At 45.7% G+C, this 24,529-nt stretch overlaps 1 protein-coding gene across 2 annotated transcripts; it reads right to left on the reverse strand.

The window, feature by feature from the left end:
- Positions 1-1,411: 1,411 nt before the first annotated feature.
- Positions 1,412-20,026, reverse strand: septin6 (septin 6). 2 transcript variants are annotated; one of them, XM_084459413.1, is made up of 11 exons: positions 19,928-20,026; positions 17,993-18,107; positions 16,047-16,242; positions 14,714-14,900; positions 12,970-13,131; positions 11,656-11,752; positions 9,667-9,835; positions 8,929-9,061; positions 8,511-8,701; positions 7,189-7,236; positions 4,307-5,489 (listed from the first exon to the last, which is right to left on the reverse strand). In XM_084459413.1, exons 1-10 carry the CDS (start codon positions 19,955-19,957, stop codon positions 7,233-7,235), a joined length of 1,284 nt encoding a protein of 427 aa, XP_084315539.1. In that variant the 5' UTR covers positions 19,958-20,026; the 3' UTR covers positions 4,307-5,489; positions 7,189-7,232. The 2 variants fall into 2 exon arrangements, with proteins under 2 accessions (XP_084315538.1, XP_084315539.1); XM_084459412.1 differs by lacking the exons at positions 4,307-5,489; positions 7,189-7,236 and adding an exon at positions 1,412-2,748.
- Positions 20,027-24,529: the final 4,503 nt, after the last annotated feature.

The raw sequence follows: 24,529 nt of genomic DNA on the forward strand, positions 1-24,529 counted from the left end.
AACATGATTGGATTTTGATTGAATACTGTGGCAACTCGGGGCCCTCACAGCCCAAAATGTCCGCCTGTGCTACAAAGTGACCGATAGCTGTGTGACTACAGCTCCCAGAACCCCACAGGCTGTGGGCTAGAGAGCTGAATGACTACCTGGGCTGACTGTCCACACCTGCCTCAATCAGCCACGTCCCCTCACCAAAAACCCGAAAAGGCTTGGGAGAAGAGGGGTGAGGCAGACCGCATGCTGCCTTGTGTGGATTTTGATTGTTTGAGATCTTTCATTTGTAACACTGTGTTTATTAAAGAGACATCTGACTATTTTCTGCAACTTACTTCCCTTGTCTCTGTGTGGTCTTCCCTGTCCCCTGGGTCGCCACAATACAAAGAAACTATGGGGAAGTGTGCATGAGGTAGAAGAGGAATAAGACGAAGAGACAATGACAAACACATGAGAATGTGCTCACGTATTTGCCCAGACCATAATTTAAAACTTCTTTAATTAAAAATATAGTTTAAAAAAAATCATGTGACAGCACATTGCCTCGGTGTGCATTAGCATTTCTTTCTGCATCCCCCTGGGCTCTTTTTGAGCTACCTGCCATGTGAGAAGCCATAGATGGTTTCACAATGACAAGCAATCAAGGCTTGTAAATGTCACAGGTGAATGTAACGTGGAGGTCTCATCAGTTTCCATCGAAGTTTGCCCTTTCAATAAGTTGCTATTGCGCCCCCCTGTGGCCAATCGATGTAACATCGATTCCATGGCATCCTGGCATGACCCTTTACCATGGTGTAGTTTCGTAAAAAGCGAGCAGTCGGGTATAGGTGCTGCCATAGACTTCCATTGCATAATAATAATAATAATATAATAGGAAAACTACCAGTTACAAAAGGGTGCCTCGCACTTTCATGCTTGGTCTCCTAATTAGTTTATTTTGAAAAGCCACATCAGAATGTCCTGAAAGTCTCTGGGTGACACTGAGGTGTTGGACTACCACTCTGAAGTGGAATTGGTGTGGCATCATGGGAAATATAGTTTATACAACATTTTAGAGGGTCTTTATTTTATAATCTTGTAATCCTTTATTTTGTCACATCAGAATGTCCTTTCACTTCCTGAATCAAACCTAGTTAGTTGACTCCACTAAGTAAATGAACGCAAAGGTAGCAAACCTTATTCAGTTCCTCCAAGGGAATAACGCTTTACCATAATAACACTAGTGTATGCGCAAAAGGGAATAAACAACGCCCCACTTGACTTGCATTTCTGAATTGGCGGCTGGCTTGACTTCAGTGACATCCCTGGGTAAAGTGACAGGCTTGACTTCAGTGACAAAATCATTAATGTCACATTTCCAGGTAGGCCTTAAAGTAAAACAGCAGACCAAAATAAGCTGTAAAACAAAGTTCTCTTCATAATTTTATTGAAAATGTACATCAATGGAATCAAACTACAATCAGATAGGCTATTTTATGAGTACTTTGTGGTGTGGAACGGCTGGGGACTAGAGGAGCTGATTATGGCTGATGCTAGAAAAATGTATGTCAATTTCTTACACCAAAATGTTACTTTACACAGAGAGTCACGTTCAAATAGCATATTTCATAAACAACAGGTCTCCACTTCAATACACAAAATATATCCTTATAAATGATACAAATGCATGAGTATCTGTATTTCTGTATCTGGGATTTAACTCCATCTCGTTGTAATATTTGGCAATAGGTGCTAAAATTTGTGGATAGACCAAAACAGCACAGGCCTATTTGAAGAACACACAAGATAAGCACCAGTCCAACAAAAAGAGGATTAAATATGAGTGCAAAATAGTCGTTATGGGAGAAAACAAGAGGAGGAAAAGTCAAATCACACAGGATGAAATTAAAAAAAGCATATAAGACATGCAAAATACAGAATAGGCTGGTGATTGTTAATGCACAATGTGTAAGATGCATTAAATGTGACCTACATGGTATTCAAGCATGGCAAATGTTTTTTGTTCACTTAGTATGTGCAAGACATAAACATTGCTTTGGCTCTATCAAGACACAGTTGTCTTAGCAGTCAACAGGAGGCGTAGTAGGCTATGCTTATCTATTCATTTTGATGGAAATTATTGTCCAAAGCTTAAGACAAAATTAACTAAAATGGAATGTTTATTTAACATATTTCTAACAGTAAAGGTGAGATTTCATGCTTTGTTTCTCAATAAACAAATATATAGTAAATTAATGTCTTTGTGTATTTGTTGCACTCCGTGTATTGAGAGCAAACTCTCCATGTGAGACTATGGAGAATGTAAAATACAGGTCCCACTGCAGAGATTACAGTAGTGGTGAATTGAACACTGCAGTACACTGTACACTATCCAAGAAATATATATAATTATAAATCCATCAAGCCCTTGACTAACATAATAGTGTATGACCATGTGTTATTTGCAATGTTTCTCCTCAAACGGTTTAGTCCTACATGGGCACAGCCATGTTAATATTCACCATGAGTATAAACATATTTGTGCAGGCCTCCCACATGCCATAGTGTACATTTATTAGGTGGCAAAACATGAACTTACACTTCAAAAATACCATGTGAAGCCCACATAAAGCCATATTCAACAAAGCAGATGTGATGGAAGTTTTAAAAAAGGTTGATGCAGTGAGAAAGACAGGAAGAGGTAATGGGTGCTTAGTTGTTGTTGAAGCTGCAATCCCCTCTTCAGAACAGGTGGCCAAGACAGATTAAAAGAAGCTAGAGAGAGAAAGAGACAAATACAGGTCAGAAAAGATGCTCCTAGGCAGCCAGCAAGATCAAGTGTGCCTATGGAGAGGTCAACGATCAAAAAGTGCACAGGATTCCAGGGAGTTCAGGGAGAAAGACTGGAAGTATTTGGCTTTTCATAGTATATGAAGGCATTTGTAGTTGCCAGCAGCACTATAACAACTTTATAGAAACCAATCACTCTATCAGGCTAGCAGGTGTAGACTAGAGTATGACAACAGTATGCTATACATTTTATCTGACTCAAACCATTGAATAAATACTGTAGCTTGATCCCCTTTCATAAGGATACGTCTTAATGATAACAGCTAACAGCACACGGTGCAGTGCCCTGAAACTATATTAAGTAAGTCAAGACAATGATAAATGTGAAAGTGCTGGGGGAAAAAACAAGTGCTTAACAATAGTCAGGAAGTGTCTCGCCGCACAGGAGCAAAGATCACCGGACATAATGGTCAGTCAGAGTCATCACAGCAAAAACATTGCAGGACAAACAAGCATAGCCATACGCAAAAGACAATATTAGTCACGCAGCACATATAAAAAGGTTAGAGCAGCAGTGAAATACATATACACTAGTCTTTGGTTAATACATATTATGCAGAGCAGATGATATTTAGAAAACCCAGTAAGGGTGGGATCCACATAGCCTCTCGTCAGCATTGGGGTACGCGATGTACCCACAAAGCCCGGTCCCTTAGAAAAGCTGGGGGGTGGACGACCTACTCAGTGCAGAGCCAGGGATTACTGCAAAGGAAAGTGAATACACAGAGCAATGAGCAGAGGAACTAGAGGGAGGCATGAGACACCCATTAGGCACACGCTGCCACCACGTGGCACTACCGAGTTTAGGTACGACACCCGTTCCCCCCCAAAGACATCTGAGAAAACGTGAAATGTGAAGATGAGAAGCTGCACACCACACCACACCCTGTGCGAGAATGTGTAAACATGCATGAGAGGACAATGCCTCTATGCAAGCGACACATTTTAATAACGTGGAAACAAAATGCAAATACCTTCAGACATTTGACTCCCCAGACTCAAATGTCCTATAGGGAAGTACAGTGGTGATTTGCAGCATGGACATGAACAGACATGGTTTTAGTGGTCGGTGGTTCTGAGAATCCCTATTTTAAAATGTTGAGTTTATGACAAAATATCTATTAGCACTGACACTAATACTAACACTAACACTGATATAAAAATCTATTAGCACTGACACTCATCACTCATCAGTGCACGTATACTGTTTATCTGACGGACATTGGTACTAGTGGCTCAGAGCTGGAAGCAGAGTAAGATATGATGATATCTTCAATTCATGATCAAGTATCAAAGCATGATATGTATCTTATATTGTCTAAATGTTCATAGAAAATAACTGTGGCCACAGTAAAAAAAAAAAAAAATTTGGTGACATTTGGCCTTTATTTCCTTCTGAGATAAAGTTTCTTGATACAAGTGCAATACTGATTCCCACATGATTGTTATTTGGTTAGATAGCTAAAATGTGCTTTATGTGCAAAAAAAAAAAGAATAAAAGTCACAATATATAAAAGCACATTTGTAGAAAATGTGCAAATATAAAAGCTTTAAAAAGTATGCAGATAGAATAAACATGATTGAGGTATGGCAGGAGATGAGAGAGAATTAGGCTAATATCTACACATGCATCATGCTAAACTCAAAGAATAGTTGAATACTACCACTAAAAGTATAATGTTTGTATAATGTATAGCTTACATATGCATATTCAAAACCAACAATGGTCACTACATATGAAGGGACTTGAGCAAGTGGAGTGGTAGTCTGAAGGTTGGCTGGCGCATGCTGTCCAGACAAATCTATGAGTCCATTTCCCAGTCCAAAGAATATCCATCCATTAAAGATGGATTTCTAGTCTCGGATTAGGCCTCAAGTTCCAGGGAACTGGACCCTAGCACAGACACAGTTCCAGGGGACTGGACCCTAGCACAGACACAGTTCCAGGGAACTGGACCCTAGCACAGACACAGTTCCAGGGAACTGGACCCTATCACAGACACAGTTCCAGGGAACTGGACCCTAGCACAGACACAGTTCCAGGGAACTGGACCCTAGCACAGACACCGTTCCAGGGAACTGGACCCTAGCACAGACACAGTTCCAGGGAACTGGACCCTAGCACAGACACAGTTCCAGGGAACTGGACCCTAGCACAGACACAGTTCCAGGGAACTGGACCCTAGCACAGACACAGTTCCAGGGAACTGGACCCTAGCACAGACACAGTTCCAGGGAACTGGACCCTAGCACAGACACCGACTCCACTGGCTTTGTCTGACTACTGCTGTGTTTGACCTTAGCCTCCTGCCAATCACAACAGTACTCACACATGTTATGTTAAAAGAACACTCAGTCATGCATAACAGCTACACAAACACAATAAAAGAGAGTATAGGTACTTTCCATAACAAAATATGAATATCGTCTCGCCATACAAAACCATACCAAAACAAAAACAAACAAGCATTTGATGCACAAAAAAAGGATGCGTTCCATTCACAGTAATGGCTTGGTTCTTCCACAGAGCAGGGGGCATGGGTGGGGTTGGGATAGGGGCAGATTGGGGGGCAGATTGGGGGGCAGGGCAGAGCTCTGCAGGGAGGGCGGGGTGGGGAACTCATTCACAGCTGGTTGAGGGTGCACTGTTCTACAGGAATCCTGAACTGGAAACGAGAGAGAAGGAGGGTTATTGCTTTCTACGGGTCGACATCAACGCTAGACATTCTGGAACATCAATGACACGAGCACATGTGGGTTAGCGGCGAGCGCCGTGTGGAAAAGAACATGCATACACAGCACAGCAGTAGGGTTGATGGCGGTTTGACGTGATGTGAAGAATTGCGGCTTAATAAAAATGTGCTCAAGGGATAAAACTAAGGGTAAAATATATATATATATATATATATAAAACTTTATATTTTGAAAAAATATTTAAAATATAGTTGACCTCTTCTACACTAGGGATTTCCCCAACTCCTTACACCACAGTTGTGGTTTCAACTGTCAGTTCATCTCACACTCCGCTCATTTCCTCTACAAGCACCAGTGAGACAACTGGCTGTTTCCATCACTGAACAGGGCAGAGCTGGCCTAGGAGAGGGAGTTTATACAGACTTCAAGACCGTTGTCTTCCCTCTCCTGGCCCTCCCCCTCATGGGTGAATCTGCATGAATCAAATACTGTAAACTCTCGGTGGACTCTACTATTGTATCTGGGGGGGGGGGGGGGGGGGGGTAGGCGGTGGCTGAGAATCAACAGTAAACAACACTGGTGCATTCCCCATAGGGAAGGATGGGCCCTGAGGATGAATAAGGGTCCGGATGGTGTCTACCGTGACCCTGCAGTCTCAGCTCGGCCCTGAATGGCTCTTTGTGTGCCTGCTGGGCGGGGCAGGCCAGGGGAGGAGCGCAGCAGCAGATTGTTGTGGACTCAGAGGGGCAGATGGGACAGAACATCGGACCGGGGCTAATAAATAAAGTGCCTGATGCAGAGGCTGGCACAGGCAGCAGCCAACCACAGGACATGATCTACTGCTGCGGCAGTACTGTCACCTCCGGCTCCGCGGTGGGCAGAGGAGGGCATTAATAATGGATACCAGCACTAAAAAGACTATATATGGAGTCTGAACTTGAAGGGGAGAAACTATGCAATGGTTTAAAATCAACAGCCTTTTGGAGACAACATACATTGTATTGCACTAAAATACAGTACTGTGCAAAAGTCTTAGGCCGCCTACGAATAATAATAACAACAACAATAATAATAATAATAATAATAATAATAATAATAAAATCTGTAATCCTGCAAGAAGCTTGGGAAGCATTAACCACAGGACTAGTAAAATGACACAGCAGTGTCCCAATGCACATTTTGTGTTCTAAGGGAGGCCACACAAAATACCAACTTCTTAAAAACAAGAAATTCATATTTTGGTCCATGATTCAATAAGGGTTATTTTTTAATTGACAAAGTGCCTCAGATTCTCTTCAGACTGACAACCTACACCAGGGACAGCTACTGTTGTTTTTTATTCTTAAGATAATGTCTGTGTATTACTTTTTGTATTGTTTATTTGTGTTTATTCCAATGTTTTATATAGTGGTTTTACAATCGAATTAAACACTTAATGCCCAGATATATAGCTTTAAGCATTATTTTCTTTGGTGGCGGCCTAAGACTTTTGCACAGTACTATATGTTTGATAAGTGTCAACATTCATGAATATTTTGAGTTTTAAAGAGTTGAGTGCTTGCATTTTCTGTAATTAACTCACATTAGATGAAACTTGTGTTGTCATGTTTTTGTGTGTGTTTGTTATTGGTTAGTGGTTACCAGGGGAGGAGCTAGGTGAACATGCCTTACCAGGATAGGGTGTCTCATGCAGCATGCAGCAAGTGAGGGAGGAGTTAACTGCAAGACAGTATGGATGCAACATAGGTCACACATGCACAGACAGGACACAGACACATATACACGCCCCCATGTAACATCAATACCACAGGCCAAACATGCGATGGTCTGTCTTGGTTACTGAGAAAACGTATTTGGTCTGAACTATATTTGCTGAAATACATCAGAGACCAAGACACCAAGGAAATATTCCTTTTGGTTTTCTCAGTAACACACAGACGAGAGGTGAACGGCGGAGAGAACGTCACAGCTGCATGCTGGGATACGAGGTCGGAGACAGCGGGTAGGAATGACAGAACTGTGAAGAAAATAATCAAGAAACCCAAAAAATAAAAGAACCTTCTCAGTGCAAGTGTCTTCTTCTTTCTAACGGGCGGGTGACAGGGGTCACATCAGCTTGAATACACAACCAGGAGGCGTTACAATCATGAGGGGATCAACAACGTCAACATACTGTAAACTCTGCTGGAGCCGACGGGGCCTGTCCAGCTCTGCACAGCTAGCCTGTCACCTGGCCACTGATACACACTTAGCTGACCCCTACCAAAGGCCCATAGCCACCTTAGTAGTGTTTAGCATACAGACACTTAAGAAACTACAGATTATTTTAAGTGTAAAAGCTACAATTACAAGTTTGTCAACCTCTCTACAAGAGTTATCTCAGTCGCACAGAGGTGGCATTACCATTTTTGGGGGCGAACTATTTCATAGCACTACAAGGACGGCTTCTGAGCCTGGTTTCTGTAAACACGCTGCATCTATCACTCCATTTCCACCTAATCAGAGTCAGCTTCAGTGGATTATTGGTAATCCATTAGAGGGAAAAACACTCAAGTGATTCAGACGTTAATGGGACCAAACCAAAGCTGTGCTCCCGGTTCCTGGAACGCATCAACGCAAGGCAAACGAAAGCTTAAGGAGGTTGTTGTTTTGAGTGTGTGGCGGGCTTCATATCTCAATAAGTGCAACAGCATACCGTGTGGTGCGCCAGTACAGTGGTCCACATAATAACAAATTCAAGAAAATAAAAAAACACATTCACATAATTGGCACACTGATGGTAAATATGTCATACAGTAGTTACATATTATATCAGAAAATGGAATTAAGCATTGCTAGAAAACCTCTGGATAGAGTAGTTCATGTAGTTGGGCTTTGCTCCTCTTATTAAGTTGTAACCTCCAGGCTGCTCCATGTGAGTCTTCAGAGACCTGAGGCACCTTTACCTGCTGCTGTGTGAGGAGGCAAACAGAGAGGATGATGATGATACTTACTTCTTCCTCTCCTTGTCCCTCTTGAGCGTGGTGGAGCCCCCTGCCTGCTGCGCCTGGTTCAGCAGGAGCTCGGCGGCAGTCTTTTTCTGCTTGAACATGTTGAGCTCGTCGTCCAGGGACTTCTTCTTGTCCTCCAGCTTCTTCTTCTCGTCCTGGTGGAGCTTCTTCAGGCGGTCGAACTTGTCGTGCAGCTGTGAGGGCGTGTGTGTGGGGCGAGACGAAAAGATGACACGCGTTTCGTAAGTTCCCTCATTTGGACACCTAGACATCCGGAGCTTTGAGGACCAGCGCAGTTACGCCTAGCCGTACTAGCTCTGATCACACTGGTACACACACACACACACACACACGCGCAAACACGTACACACACGCACGCAAACACGCACACAAACGCACACACACACGCACACACACATACCTCTTTCTCTGCCTCTTTGAGCTCCGCCTCCTTCTCCTTCACTCTCTGGACGAACATCTGCCTCATCTCCTCCTCCTTCTTCTGCAGCTCGCCCATGAACTCGTTCCTCTTGGTCTCGTACGTCTCCTGCAGACTGGGGAGAACAAGGCCAAGCTTTAGCATCAACATACAGTATTAACGCCATGTCAGATTAACCCACCCACCAAATGACTAAAAGGCCTGCCGGCTAAATGTCTAACACCGTGTCCTAACTACACGCGACGCGAGCGAGCGTCAGCGACAAAATGCGTTCCATTGCTTTGTTTTCTATTGTTATGTCCTAACTGGACGCAGCGGCGCGACGTTTTAACTGCCCTTTTGACGCTCGCCCTGTTCCTACTTTCCTGCTGTCGCTCGCGTTGACGGGCGTTCGTTTTTTAACTGTCTTCAGTTGGGAATATAGACAAATGACGTAACAGAACAGGAAATGTAACGGTTTCAGTTAGGACAGCAAGCATGCGATGTCGCGTTCTGTTGCTCGCGTCGCAAGCAGTTAGGACACGGTGTAAGGCCTGCCCGCTAAATGACTATAAGGCCTGCCGGAGGGGCCAGCGCGAGGGAACAGCAGGGGAGGTCGAGGTAAAAGGGACCGGGGGTCAGAAGGGTAACCGGCAGAGGTCGACAGGAAGACGGATGAGTGAAGACGGCGAAGCACAGAGGAGGAGGAGGAGGAGGCAGAAGCGGAGGCCCGATCCCCACCTGATGGGTTTGCAGTCGGGGTCCGTGTCCTTGAAGCCCATCTCCTCCAGCTTGCAGCGGCGGTAGAGCTCGTAGTGGCGCGTGTGCGTCTGCTCCCGCAGGTCCTCCATGTTCACCCGGATCAGCATCTCGCGCAGCTTCACGAAGTCACAGTGGCTCTCGTTCTCCACTGCGCCCACCGCCGCCGCACACAGCACAGTGACGCGCGTCAGAGCCTGGCTCCTTGTCCCACCCGGCGTCCCGCGTCCCCCCCCACCCCCACCTCCGATCGGGTACGGACCGAAGCAATGATTGTGACGGATCAGAATCCACTGATAATTTCACATACATTAAGGACCCTTTCACACCTACGTTGTTTCGTCCGGACTTTCAGACTTTCCAGTTTGATCCGAACCGAAATTGACCGGTGTGAAACCTCCCGGACCGACGGTGCGCGGGTCAAACACTCGCTCTTTGGTCCGACCTCAAGAGGTGTGGTCTCGGCTCGAACCGAGGTTCGCTGCTGCCTAATGTGAAATCAAAGGTTCGCACTTTCGGATCAAACAGACGCGCGTGCGTCCACAAACCAATCGGTGTCAAGTATAGGGAGACGCACCCCCATGCAAGCGATGACGACATAATGTAGGTCTGCCGCCAAAAATCCTTTGGTCCGCTGGTGTGAAAGCGAAAGTTATGGAACTAATCAATAAAAAATAACAATTATGCCAAACGAGATTCTGGTTCGGACCTTGGTCTAGACCTTTAGGTGTGAAAGCGCCCTAAGTGATGACAACCAATACTAACTGCTGCATGTTTGCGAGCATGTTTATACAGTATATACGCAAAGGTTCATAGGCCCGCTGATGCGTACATACACACATATAGCATCCATTCATGCCCAGCGGCATTGGCGAGTCAATTTGGTTCCACTCTAAATCGAGAAGTGAGCCGGAGCTTCAACGAGTCACGGCCCTTGGCATCAAGTGCACGCTCGCACACACGCACACACGCACACACACACACACACACACACACACACACACACGCCTTGGTGCACAATGTCAGAGACTGCTTGAGGCTAGCTCTATTGTATTTGTGTCCCATGAGTTGTGTAGGGCAAAGCTCAGAGTTCACAGCCACCCCCCCCCCCCCCCCCCACTAGACAGTAGACCAAGAGAACAGCAGATGGGGTTCGAGCATCATGTCATCTTACACTCTCACCATCTGTGGCATGCTAGCCGTTTCATTTGTATAACGCTGTGGTCTAAGTGACTGTTCCTCTGCTGGTTTCATGATCTATAAACATTCAAACGTTTCTTTCATGTTTGGTATTGATCTGTTCAAATACAAAAAAATCGATGTGGTCCTAGTAGGTGACATGTATGTGCTTTTCCACATCTGGTCACCGCTTACTCTTGTCAGCTGACGGCTGCTCTAGCTCATGCATGGAATAGGGCAGCTGATGGTCTTAATCAGACACACATTCATGAGATTACATAAGCATCTACTTCTGAGCTCTCTGCTGATTGGCTGTGCTCTACTGTGCTCTCTGCTGATTGGCTGTGCTCTACTGAGCTCTCTGCTGAGTGGCTGTGCTCTACTGAGCTCTCTGCTGATTGGCTGTGCTCTACTGAGCTCTCTGCTGATTGGCTGTGCTCTACTGAGCTCTCTGCTGATTGGCTGTGCTCTACTGAGCTCTCTGCTGATTGGCTGTGCTCTACTGAGCTCTCTGCTGATTGGCTGTGCTCTACTGAGCTCTCTGCTGAGTGGCTGTGCTCTACTGAGCTCTCTGCTGAGTGGCTGTGCTCTACTGAGCTCTCTGCCGATTGGCTGTGCTCTACTGAGCTCTCTGCTGATTGGCTGTGCTCTACTGTGCTCTCTGCTGATTGGCTGTGCTCTACTGAGCTTGCTTTAGTGCGTGAAGGAGGACACGGAGGGGAAATGGCGGTCGAGCGGGAGGATCCCGCCCCCCCCCTCCCATTTCCTCTTTGGGTCGTGACCCGGGCTTACCCTGCACCGTCCCCCAGGGGTACTGCCGCGCCTTCACCATCTTGTTGCCGATCTTCACCTCCTCCGTGCTCCCCACCACGGCGAACGGCAAGTGGCCCTGCGGAGCGGAGACATCAGACACGAGGGCCCCGTCAGCGTGCCATCAACACCCCTCACCACTCTTCCCATCTGTGTCTCTCTCTCACACACACACACACACACGCATTAACAACCGACACTAATCTGGCACTCAGTACACAGTCTGCCTCCTGTGATCACACATACTAGCAATCTACTGCCAAAGCATTTGTATTTTTGTATTTTTCTGTGTGCATTTTTTGGGGTTTTCATTGAAACTTAGCCCTAGTACCAGGCGCTAATCACACGCGGATAGAAGACACAGCAAATGAACACTTCTAGATATTTAACCGGCGGCCATGACATTAAGTTCAAAGTGATATGATAAAGCCAGGGGCTTTCGTTGCAGTGGCCGGGGCCTGTGACCTTCTGTCGGAGCGGTAATCAGTCCGAGGGCGAGAGTTGAGCCCAGAGGTAATCGTCTATTATGTCTAATGCCGTCAGCCGAAGGCCGCGTTTGCACCTGGACCTGCGCCCAATGCGGCGTCCCCGGCTTGTTTGTCAGCGGATACACTCTCTCCCACACTGAGAGCTTCCTGCCGCAGCCAGGGCTGGCTGACCGTCACCGTAAGCTCCGCCCCCTCGCAGCTTCCTGAGACCACGAGTGGGCACAGATGGTGCTGCCCCCCCCCCCCCCCCCCCCCCCCCCCCCCGCTCTAGTGCTGCATGTTGTTTTAGCGTTCTGGGAATTTTAAACTCGCACAGATACTAGCTCAGTGGCCTTGTGGTTAGAGTGTCCGCCCTGAGACTGGGAGGTCGTGAGTTCGATCCCCGGCCGAGTCATAACAAAGACTATTTAAAAATGGTACCCGATGCCTCCCTGCTTGGCACTCAGCATTAAGGGTTGGATTGGGGGTGAGTCCCTGTGACATACTAGCGTCATGTCCAGGGGGTGCACTTGTACATCAAGCTGCCTCACGCTAAGGAATCAGGAGATAGGCTCCTGCCCTGTGGGCCACTAGGCTCGAGAACAAGTTCTCAAGGCTACTTACTTACTTTTTACTTTTAACAGATACTATCACTCGTGGGTGAAATGCTGCTCACACGAGCGTGAAATGAAGCTCCGCCCTTTTTGAATCCCGGCCTCCTCAGTCCTCTCACTGTCATACTTATACTTATATAAGTATGATAAATGTCATACTGTCGTACTTATTCTTGCTAAGAAATCAACAGGAAGCCCTCTGGGTTTTAGCTCACGTTCATGGTGGAGTTGATCTCGGCCACCGTCTCGTCGTCGGTGGGGAACTGGTAGATCTGGACTCCGTTGCTGACCAGCTCACTCGTGATCTTGATCTTGAACTTGGTCAGCTCACTCTTGGAGATGGCGTCCGACTTGGCGATGATGGGGATGATGTTGACCTGCGATTTGTAGATGCAAGAATTTCGTGACGGAGCGGTGACAAGGCACAGATAAACAGCGCCCGGACAAAAGGGGCAGTTCTGCAGTTCAATTTGCCACATTTCACTTCTAACAAAAGCTACGGCAAGTGGAAAGCAGGCTATAAATCTGTAAGTAAACCATGCGAGAGTTACGTCTACAGACGTGCATGCATAGTCTCAGCATCTCTAATGCATCCAGGCCATTACATCACAGCTTAGCACGTTAAGACAACTGGGCAACATCTGGCCAAGACAGGATATAAATAGACTCTTGGATTTCCCCCCCTTCTTCCCTGCAAGCCTTTGTCTGAATGAGGGACATAATCTGTGCTTTACGGCTGGAATATTAGCATCCAGATTTGAGAGCTGAAAATACTGTTATTCTTTTTGTATATCCTAGCAGAGGTGTCTCTATTCCCAAACAGAGCTCTCTCTCTCTCTCTCTCTCTCTCTTTCTCTCTCTCTCTCTCTCTCCCTCTCTCCCTCTCTCTCTCTCCCTCTCTCTCTCTCTCTCTCTCTCTCTCTCTCTAGGGATGCTTGTGAGTAAGGCGCTTTTCGACGAAATCAGAGCACGTGCATAAAAATAGCACATAGTAGTGTAGCGGTCAGAGAGAGAGGGCAGTGGACCTCCCACACATGCCCACTCCATAGTGGGAACAGCTCTCCAAACATGCTATGAATGATCAGAGAACTCAGTGATAGCGAGCTGGAACACTTTTCCCAGCCCGCCACGGTGCTAACGGAACACGGAACAGGGGGGAGGAAGAGAGAAAGAGAAAGAAAAGAGAGAGAAAGGGGGTTGCTGACAGTGGAGGAGGAGGTGAAGGATGTATTTCGACTCTCCGCTTCAGCGGAGCCTGACTGAGAATACGAAAGTCTTCGTCAAACGTCTCGGTCCACCTCTCCGGGCTCGTGAAGTCAAGAGACCTGCACTCCCGCGTAACAGGCATTGTTTCACCGTGGCCCCCACATCCCCCCACCCCCCCACTGCGCATAAGCTCCCAGAGCCCCTGTAGGGGCCCCTCTAGCCATCAGCGAGGACGCTGGGCTGACGCTAGGGGCCGTGTGTGAATGTGTACACAGGCGAGGTTCTGCTCTGGGTCACACTGCGGTGCGAGGCTGCTGGGGTGGGTACAGCTGCTCTGGCAAACAGTAAAGGAGGGCCTTTGTTTCCCAAACCCCAGGAGGTCTATGCAAATAAGGCCTTTCAGGATGGGCCTCCGGAGCACGAGCCAGCGGTCACGAGACGACATACAGCCCTCACGCCGGCGTCTTCACAGTTGACCTACACCAACGCCTTAACTAAACTGGAGCCCATCTGTGTTCTGAGCAAAATGGCACGGAGGGAGAGTTTACGATCCATGACTAAGGCATAATGAAACGCTTTGTGACGGCAAAGTGGCCTGGCGTGACTGCGAGTCTCCGACGGTTCTCGATTTTCCTTTCACCATAATGATAAGACAGTTCTCCGACACCGTTGTGTAAATCCCCGTGCTTTGATGCGAGACCGCGGGTCACTCAAGGGCCGAGCGAACAGCCGGCATAGAATACCGCGCCTCACCTTGCTGTCCAGTTTCTTCATGGTGACCAGGTCCAGGGACTTGAGGGAGTGTCCCGTGGGGGCGATGAAGTAGAGGCAGGCGTGGATGCGCGTGTCGTGGTAGCTGTGTAGCGTGCGCTTGATCTTCAGCTCCTCCTGCAGGTACGCCTCAAACTGGGTGTCGATGAACTCCACGATGGACTTGTAACTGCAGAGCGGAGGACATACATGTGTGATGGACGGCTTAAGACACAGAGAACACGTCTTAACAACTGTCCACATAGGGTTTCCATATAATCAGGATTTGAATGCATAGTCAGCTCAAGGGATTATCGCCACTGATTATCCTGGAGGATTATCTCAACTGATTCACAAATGAGATCTTTTGCACAGAACTGAGGAATTTGTTCGCCCCACATTTTGAACCAAGATGTCTACATGTGTCTGCCTCTTTATTGCGTGGAGAAGAGGATTAAGCAGTCGGGCGCAGCTACGTATGACAAATCTGCTGAAGAACTAGCCTCGTATTAGCGGAGAACCCCTGGGCTGCACTCGGGAGAGATTTGGAAGAGCACGGATCAGGGAACAGATGAAGCATCAAAAGGAAATACCGCCGCCCCGCCGAGGCCGGAAAGATGCTCAGCGCGTCCGGAGGTCGATCTGAGTCAGTGGTTAAACACAGCTACCCGCCCCACAACACGGCTAACTTGTGAGAAGCTGCCAGAGTTCTGCTCACATGACTGAGAAGGTCGCAGGCGGCTCATTCGATAGTGATGTGCAGTCTGCCTCTGAACCTGCAGCGTTGACCTATAAGAGAGGGTTCCTGGAACTAGCACAGCCTTCCCCCTCGGGGCCTAATGGAGCACAGGCCCGGGACGGAGGTTAGCGCCGGCGCTCACATGACATCATCCTCCGTCTGATCTTCCGTGAGGAGGAGGGGGGGGGGGGGGGGGGAGGGGTCGGATGACGGGGGAGAGAGACGATGTGATATCCCATGTTCACTCAGCGCGCTCCGTCATGCGGGGAGCGACAGGGCCTCGTCCACTCTCACCATGAGAAGCATGAAGATGTAACCGATAACCTCCGCTGGGCTGAACAGCCAGGGCTGCTAGTCGTGTTGTATGACAACTAATACCCGAATGACTCACTGTATTTAGATGTTCTTTTACACACCGAAAGGGATGAGTTTAAGTCTACCGTTTACAGTAGAAACCCACACACTCAAGCGATCACTTCTCACAATCTGGCAGTACGTTCAAAGGTCATACGCTTAGCTGTCAATCAAACACTTGGCATTTGCAATGTTGACATTATTGCCGCCTGAACACGACTTTCATCCGTGTTGCTGTCTCACCTGTCCTCTTTGTTGATCTGGTCCCCGAAGCCCACGGTGTTGACCATGGTGAGCTTCAGGCGCACGTTGCTCTCCTGGAGCTCGTAGGTGTTGGACTTGAGCTGGACGCCGGGCTGACTGTGCTGCGTGGGCTCGCCCTCGAACTTGGTGTTGAACAAGGTGTCCATGAGAGTGGACTTACCCAGACCCGTCTCCCCTAGGAAAACAGAGACACACACACACACACACCATTGAGCACTACGGCTTAACCATGTCACACATTATGCACACGATAAAAAACAGAAAGATCATTCCTGTTGTAGTTTCGGTTTATTTGTTCGGGGTTTCAAACACACTATGAATTCCTGTTGGAACCACTGCAGTTCTAGCCTTTGTAATTGGGAGTGAAGATGCTGCATATTTCGGTAAACCAATTATACCAACATTTGCCATTTGTCACTTCCTCATAAATTTAGCAGTATGAGCCTCTCGTCTGCACCTCCTCTGCTGCTTTTGGCTAGAGAGGAGCTACTTAATAGTTACGATAAAAAAGATAAGCTGGATAAATCTGTGATAGCTTGGAGCCTCTTTAGGGGCGAGTACATTAAATGTGGCATCTTGCAGCTTCACAGGACCACAGACAGGAACGGTGCTGTTTCCATGTCAACAACAAGGGGTTCTTATACCCAATTCAGTTGATTTCTAGAGCAGACCGTCGCAGGTATTGCGTCAGAGAACTGACTCACTGACTCTCTGATGTACTCTGACAAACTCATGCTGTTGGAAGATGTCAGCTGACTGAGACGCTGCCGTTCCTCTGCCTGTGAGGAAACCTATTTCTGTTCATGAAGGCTCCATGTACACAAACAGCACGCCAACAGTGCTGTATACTCACTCTTGTGTTTCCAATTCCCTTTCACATTCGAGCGCACACAACAGTGTTGAGAGAAATGGAACGGCTCAGCCAATTTCTCTCCTCCCATTTCCTGTGTCGGAGTCCACCTCGGGTCACTGTCGAGAGGTTTCCGCGGTCTCCCGTCCCAAAAAGAAACTTGGCAGAGCAGGAGCATCTTGCTTAAAACAAACTCCAGCCTCATACTGAGACTGGATCCTGCCTTCCATCGGGGGTTGGAATGTCAACGCACCTCTCAGCCAATCACAAAACAGCAAGGGAATCCACTCGAGGAGAGACGGAGGCCATTATAAACCCTAATGGAGCCATGCAGCTTCAAGTTCTTGCTCTCGTCTGACTTCTCGCTGTTTTGTTTAGACCACAACCACAAAACTACAGATCGCATTTCTGGGTTCCAAGCTACGCTTGTGTGCTATTTTACAACCGTTTGCCTTCCAACCCACACACCAGACTTCACTTCACAGACTGAAATAAGAGAGGCTGTTTAGCATCTTGCCTCTTCAGTACGATGACGCCGCTGATACATACGATCTGTGATCTACGATCTACGACACTGATCTAACTCAAACAGTTGGAAACACAAGCCAACAATCCTCAAAAGCATTACATGTAACCATATCACCATTCAACTATGTAACAATAGTGATATGGCAGCATATAAGCAGAATTTGGCTGCCCTGTGGTGTGACTTTCTGGCTGTTAAAGACGAACTGTTAAAGAAGACCTGGAAATTAAATGAATTGCATTTGACTGGAATCATCTGATGGAAAACAGACCATATCTTTTAACGCACGAGTGTGAATTTCTCATGGTAACCAGGGCTGACCGGTGTGAATTCCTCATGGTAACCAGGGCTGACCGGTTAGAAAACATCTAAGTGGGTCAGTGTCACTGACTGTGAGTGAATTGGTTTACAGCTAGTGGAAAAACCTGACATACATTGAGGTGAATGAGTCCCATTTTGCCTTGAGGAGAAAAAAGGTTTCAAGCACACACACATACACACACACACGCACACACACAAAGACAAACACACACACACACACACACTCACCAACACAGAGGATGTTGAAGCAGAAGCCGTGGTTGACAGACTTGTTGACCAGCTGGTCAGGCATGCTGTCAAAGCCAACATGGCCAGCGAGAGGGACGGAGCGAGCACCTTCTCCCTGCAGACAGAAGAAGAAGTCGCTGTTATTGGGTAGTTAATAACAACTTAATGAGATTATTATTCTCACTACATGTTACGTTCACTACATGTTACGTAGTTTTTTTTTCTTCAGTTAACAAATTCTACTGTTCAGTTGCTCTTGCAAATGCACTCTGTGATTCACTTCCTGTTTCCTGTAGTGACATACAGTATGTGTTAACTGCCTAGACAGTGTGAAACCACAATGTACATAAAAGGAAAGTTACAGAACATTCTGCTAAAATGAAGCACAGCCATGCAGAGAAACAAAACACATCCTTAAGGCAAAGACTCTCATTACCACATGTACTGCACACAGTTGGCGGCATAAAAACAGCCCAGATGGAAAACGTGTTGCTTAAACCCTGTCATATATTGCCACTGAACAACAGCATGAGTTTAATGTTATTCATAGGTGTGTGTTTTTGTTTGTTTGTGTGTGTGTGTGTGTGTGTGTGTGTGTGTGTGTGTGTGTGTGTGTGTGTGTGTGTGTGTGTGTGTGTGAGTGAGTGAGTGAGTGAGTGAGTGAGTGAGTGAGTGAGTGAGAGAGAGAGAGAGAGAGAGAGAGAGAGAAAGAGAAAAAGACAGAGACAGAGACAGAGACAGAAAGAAAAATGAGTGCGCGTGTGAGAGAGAATGTGTGTTTGGACTTGCAGGTAGGTGAGTGAGTATCTCTAGTCTAGTTCACATAGGCTACATCTACACCGGGTGTAAGGTAAAGAAAAGCAAGTAATTTAGATAACAAGACAAAAGAGCGCTAGCCTCTATGAGCCAAGCTCAGCAACCCAGACCTTTTACATGGTATAAACAAACAAAAACTTGCTCTTAAAATAGTCTGTGGACTGAACAAACAGTTAAAACCCTTCAGTAAAAACTATTTGTCAATCATTTGGATAGATCGATTTGGGTTTTAACAGCTGAAAGCTTATTAGGGACAGCAGCGGGCAGTCCTTGACCACTACTCCTCAGCTGGCCTACATGTGCAGCATTCCACAACCGGACGCTTGGACTAGCTAGAATACTTCGAGTGGACATACTAGACACATATCTTGTCATAACATAGCTAGACTCATGCTTGTCATTCATTCCGCCATTGAGCGATTTTTTTTGTGACAAAGTAGATGATAGCTGTCTTCTGAGTGCAATCAGAAATCCAACTGTCGTACAGTCAAATAAAACGTAAGATATATTATGACACTAGCATAACGTTGCTGTTTTAGGTTATTATAAGGAGATTGCTTATTTCCACTCAAAACAGATGATTTCCTTATCATTAGACAACGCCCGACACAAATAACGGGATTCAACAGAATGCGATCTAACGGAATCGACCACCAGACCAGGTACAATTTGAAACATTGAGAAATAATTAAACAGACCCTTGATGAGCTTACATGGGTAGGTCAGCAATACGGAATGAAATTAAATGTGTAACATTTCAATTTGGACCTGCAATATATGATACATGTATTATCTAATGAGAATAAAGCAACGCGCACGCGGGCGATCAGACCGAATAATGCCTAATATCAGGCCTATAATGCATAATAACATCGCATTTTTGTAGAAAACCTTATAAACTACTGTAAACGATAGTGCATAGAATAGAAATGTGATATAGCCTTAAGGCTAGGAAAAAGGATAGCATAAAATGTTGCATAGGGAAATGATTTCCGTCTCACGCACATCAGTGATAGGCTACTCGTATTACTTCTGTTTCATTTCCCCAATGCTTTTCAAACAACTGCAGCAAACATAACAGAACACAATAGAATAAGCATATTTTATGATTATACTCACCGCTTGTCTGGCTATTTCGGTGGCCGCCATGGTGCTTTCAGAATGAAGACCCTTCACCAGCCCAGGAAGCGCCACACTCGACGGACCCACAAGCGAGAATGTACCACTTCTCAGATCAGATTCTCACAATCACACGAGATGGCACTCTTGTTAGATTATGACCACAACTATCTGCTATTAAATATGGTATATTAAAAGTATTTTCTATTAATATAACGCCTAAAATGTTTTAACTCACACCCTGATTCATATTGATCCCCCCTATTTCCTTGATGGATCATTCTGGCTGGGCCAGTATACTATTGTAACTACCATTATAACCACTAGGGTTAATTTTGGTCCAAATTGTTAGTTCAATTGAAAGGAATATATGAAGAAGTTGAATAAGCCTAACACACAACAACAACAACAACAACAACAAAATAGCCTATTTATAAATAAAAATGTGTGAGCAGGCAATAGGCCTAAGTGTTCGCTTATAGCCTATAGATCGATCAGTCATAAACATAAACACGATTTAAGATCTGTTTATTAGCTATGTATGGTTCACACATGGTTCACACAGGGTTAGGGCATACGCTGTTGCAGACGACAAGGTGCAGAACAGGACAGGACAATGCAAAGACATGACAGTGCAAAAAATTACAAAAAACAGGCCAAACAAAATACAGTGCAATGTACAAATTAAAGGTATAATATGTAATATGTGGATTATTTCCCCCATCTAGTGTCTAAAGATAAGAACTGCAACAACACAACGTATTGGTTACCAAAATGCCAGAGAATGCTGTTTCAGTCATACTGTGATAAGATCTTCACTCCGAGAGGAACATAACGTTACACTAATCAGTTATCACAATCAAGTATTTCAGAGTGCCATGTAATAAGTTACGTTAGATGCTGTAGTGTGGAGATAGCGTTAGGTCTGGCTATGCAGACTCCAAGAAAGATAACGATAGCTAGTTGGCTAGCTTACCGGTCTAGTAGAAAAGTAACCATGTCACCATGCGACTTTATCCCATGAAACTCCATAAACTCCGTCCAACGAGAAAAAGCTGGCCCGATATTTATCCGACTTTTGCTCCTTCTTCGGTCACTGAGCTTTTGAGATTCATATTGACGGTTCGCCGGGGTTCAGGCGGAGAAGCAGCACGACAAAACTCGACCATTTTACCAAACGTTTAGCTGAAAAGAGTGAGCGGAAGTGGACGGAAAAGCTGCCGTTTTATAGTCGCACACACACTTGATGCTAACCAACATCTATAATGCTGCTAATTCATGGAAGTACGTTTGCTGGCTACTGCTAATCTCACAGTGGTGAAGCTAGAACAGTACCTGGCAACCCAGTGCGCAGTACCAACTCTGTAATACTATTGGCTGGTATGATATCAACAGTGTCATTGTCGGGCCATCAAAATTTCATAATGTAATAATTTCAGACAAAATATAATTTTTTATGGACAAGCAATACTTTTACTCTGCAGCCTTCGCAAAGCCCTATGGATGTATTATTTTTTTATATTTTAATCCACATATTACATATTATACCTTTAAGATATACTGTTAAAAAAGGGGGAGGCACAAATGCAATATACGTAGCTTACTATATAGGCCTACAGAATGTAGTGTGGTGAGTATGGGTGAGTGTGTGTGGCCTACAGTGTGTGTTTAGAGGGTAGTGTGGTGGATGAGCGGTGTTATCTACAGTGTGTGTAGTGTGTGTGGCGTTGAGGTATGTGGAACAATCAGAGGTTGTGCGGAAGTGGCGCAGGGGGTCAGTGTTGCCAACTTCTCTCTAAGGGAAGTAGCTGTTGATAGCACTCCCAAAAGTAGCTAGAAGTATATCTATGGCTAGAAGTACCTGGATGACGTAGGCCTAGTCAACTACTGTAATTAGCATAATATCCAATTCTGAAAAAGGCAAAATGAATAGAAAAGTCTGGCCAGGTAGTTTACAAATCAATTATTTACGTATTTACAAACGTATTTTTGTTGCCATATAACTATAACTTTTGCTTTTTTTCTTTTATTTTTCTTTATAGATATGCAGTGGCCTAATGAATGTAGATCTACAAACTATTTACATATTTGCTGCGGGGCTGCTATCTAGTCAGACCGGTCAGACCATAGCCTACCTCCATGAGTCAGACTGGTCGCTTTGCTGTGTGAGTGGTTACCCACTGAGCAAAGACACGTCTAAAAGACGTCTTTTAGATGTCTTTTTTGACTTTTTCGGACGTCCAAAGACATCCAATTAGGAGCCAGAATGAATGTTTTTTTTACGTTCAGATATTGAACCCGTTTTGCACGTCCACAGACGTCTTAGAGGGGTCCAAGCCAGACGTTTGAATATTGAGGGGTCCAGCAGACGAACACACGGGGTTCAGGACCGACGGACGTTATTAAGACATGATCTGAACGTCTCCCTGACGCAGTCGCGTAGCTGTGGGTGGGCCCGGGTGGGCCTGGGCCCACCCACATGCACGTCTGGCCCACCCACAGCCAATCAGCGCGTCACAGCGATTTTGACTTTCCTGACTGCTCCCGCGCTCCTTCTCAGCCAGTAGGCTACTCATCCGGAAAATAAAAGGTGAATTACATGATCAGCCGGATACATATTATGCTATTCTTGCAGATGAATGTAAAGACCTCTCCAGAGAACTGGTGGCTGTCTGTGTTCGATACGCGGTGGAGTTCCAGGTCTGGTTCAGTCAATAAGGTTTTGAGTCTTTTTGATGCAATATTAGAAACGCTTGCCGAATGTAGTGAGAGCACTGGTCAGACGAAAATCGAGGCTGACTCTCTCTTACAACAAATCCAGAACAAGAAATTTGTATTTCTTCTTGTAACATTTAATCTGTTGTTTGAAATGAGTGACTTCGCCACCAAGGGCCTGCAATCCGCCACTTTATCTATAACAGATTGCATACATCTAATCGAGGGACTTAAGGAGAGCTTCACTGCATGCAGGGATAATTCCAAAAATGACTTGGACAAAGTAATGAAACTGACGGATGATTTGCTGTTGAAATATGACATTATGAACTGGGACGTCACTGCCTCCCGAAAGAGGAAGATGCCAGCCAGGTTGGGTGACTCTCATGTGGAATCGACAATGGGCAAAGCTACCGCTGTGAGGGACAACTCTGATTTGAGAAGATTATATAATGACATCTTGGACAGGCAGATAATGGAGCTAGACACTCGTTTCCAAGCAGACTCATATGGGCTGATGAAAGCCGCAGCGGCCTGCATGCCCAGTTCCGAGACATTTGGCGAGTTGGCAGCAATACAGTCACCCAGTGCCCACTTTGGAATAACAGTGGAGGCTGCAGAACACACTGTTTTTGTACAGCAGCTAAAGAGAAAGGAGAAAGATGGCAGGCTCTTTCCATCACTCATGGAAGTTGTCGACACCTGCCCAAGTGACATATTTCCAAATATGAATTGTCTGCTGAGGGCACTTATATCTACCGATGACCAGTTGCTCTGTGGATAGACTATTTTCTACAGTCAATCGAATCAAGACAGACAACAGAGCATCGACGGTGACTGGCCGTCTGAATAGTTTATCGCTCCTGTCATTTGAAAGGGAACTGGCAGAGTCTTTGCAGCATGACGAGATCATCTCAGTGTTCAATACCAAGCCCCGTCGTCTCCTGCTGTGATCATCAAAAAGGTAGGCTAATTCACATTTCACTAATTTGTAATTGTAATGAAGCCTAGCTATTTGGTGCGTCAATATAATATAAGTGTTTATATTTTTTACTTTTTATTTGGGTGTTATTTGGATTTGACACACAGCTGTTGTCTGCTCGATCATGCCTTTAGATTACAAGTGCTCTGGCCGCCGTTCCAGTCATGTGGATGTCAAGGATAAACCTGAGGCCGCCGAGACTGTGTAGGCTATTCTGTGGCCGCCGAGCCAGTCATGTGGATGTCAGTTTTAAACACATTCTGAGGCCGCCGTGCCGATGTTTTTGTTTTCACTGCTAGCTTATGCTTATGATTAATTAGTGCATTAAAAAATAAATAAAATAATGAATGAAGTTTCAGCTCAGACCCCACGCTTAATGAGTCTCCCCCTGGCCCACCTACATTTCTCCAGGCCCACCCACACAATAATTCCTGGCTACGCCACTGCCCTGACGTTGTGTGTTTGCTGGGATATCACAAATACAGACACAAGACAATACAAAACAAGAATCACACAAAACAAAACGTCATACACATCAACTTTAAAACGAGTAAACCAATTGTTACCTTGGCCTTTGCATTGCTGTCGTGAAGATTGAAGATACTCTTTGAAATATAAAAGCCTATTCACCCCAAAAACAAACTAGCAAATTGTGAATTTGTTCATAATTTGTCATTGCTATTAAATGATTCGCCGAAGGGTTTAGTGCCATGTTGTCCCTTCAGCATGTGATGAGGTGACGTAGGCTACATTGCCACGCCCACTTTGCCCACTCGACCAATCACCTGAGGGGATCCAGTTTAAAAAGGGCCGCGGCGTTCAAACCAAAACACAACAGAGAGAATAAGACGGTAAGTTACGAATCAAAGGCTTCTTACTTAACTTCGCTAGCTAATAATAATGGC

Source organism: Borostomias antarcticus (genome assembly GCF_949987555.1).
Source record: "Borostomias antarcticus genome assembly, chromosome: 28".
NCBI classification, from domain to species: domain Eukaryota; kingdom Metazoa; phylum Chordata; class Actinopteri; order Stomiiformes; family Stomiidae; genus Borostomias; species Borostomias antarcticus.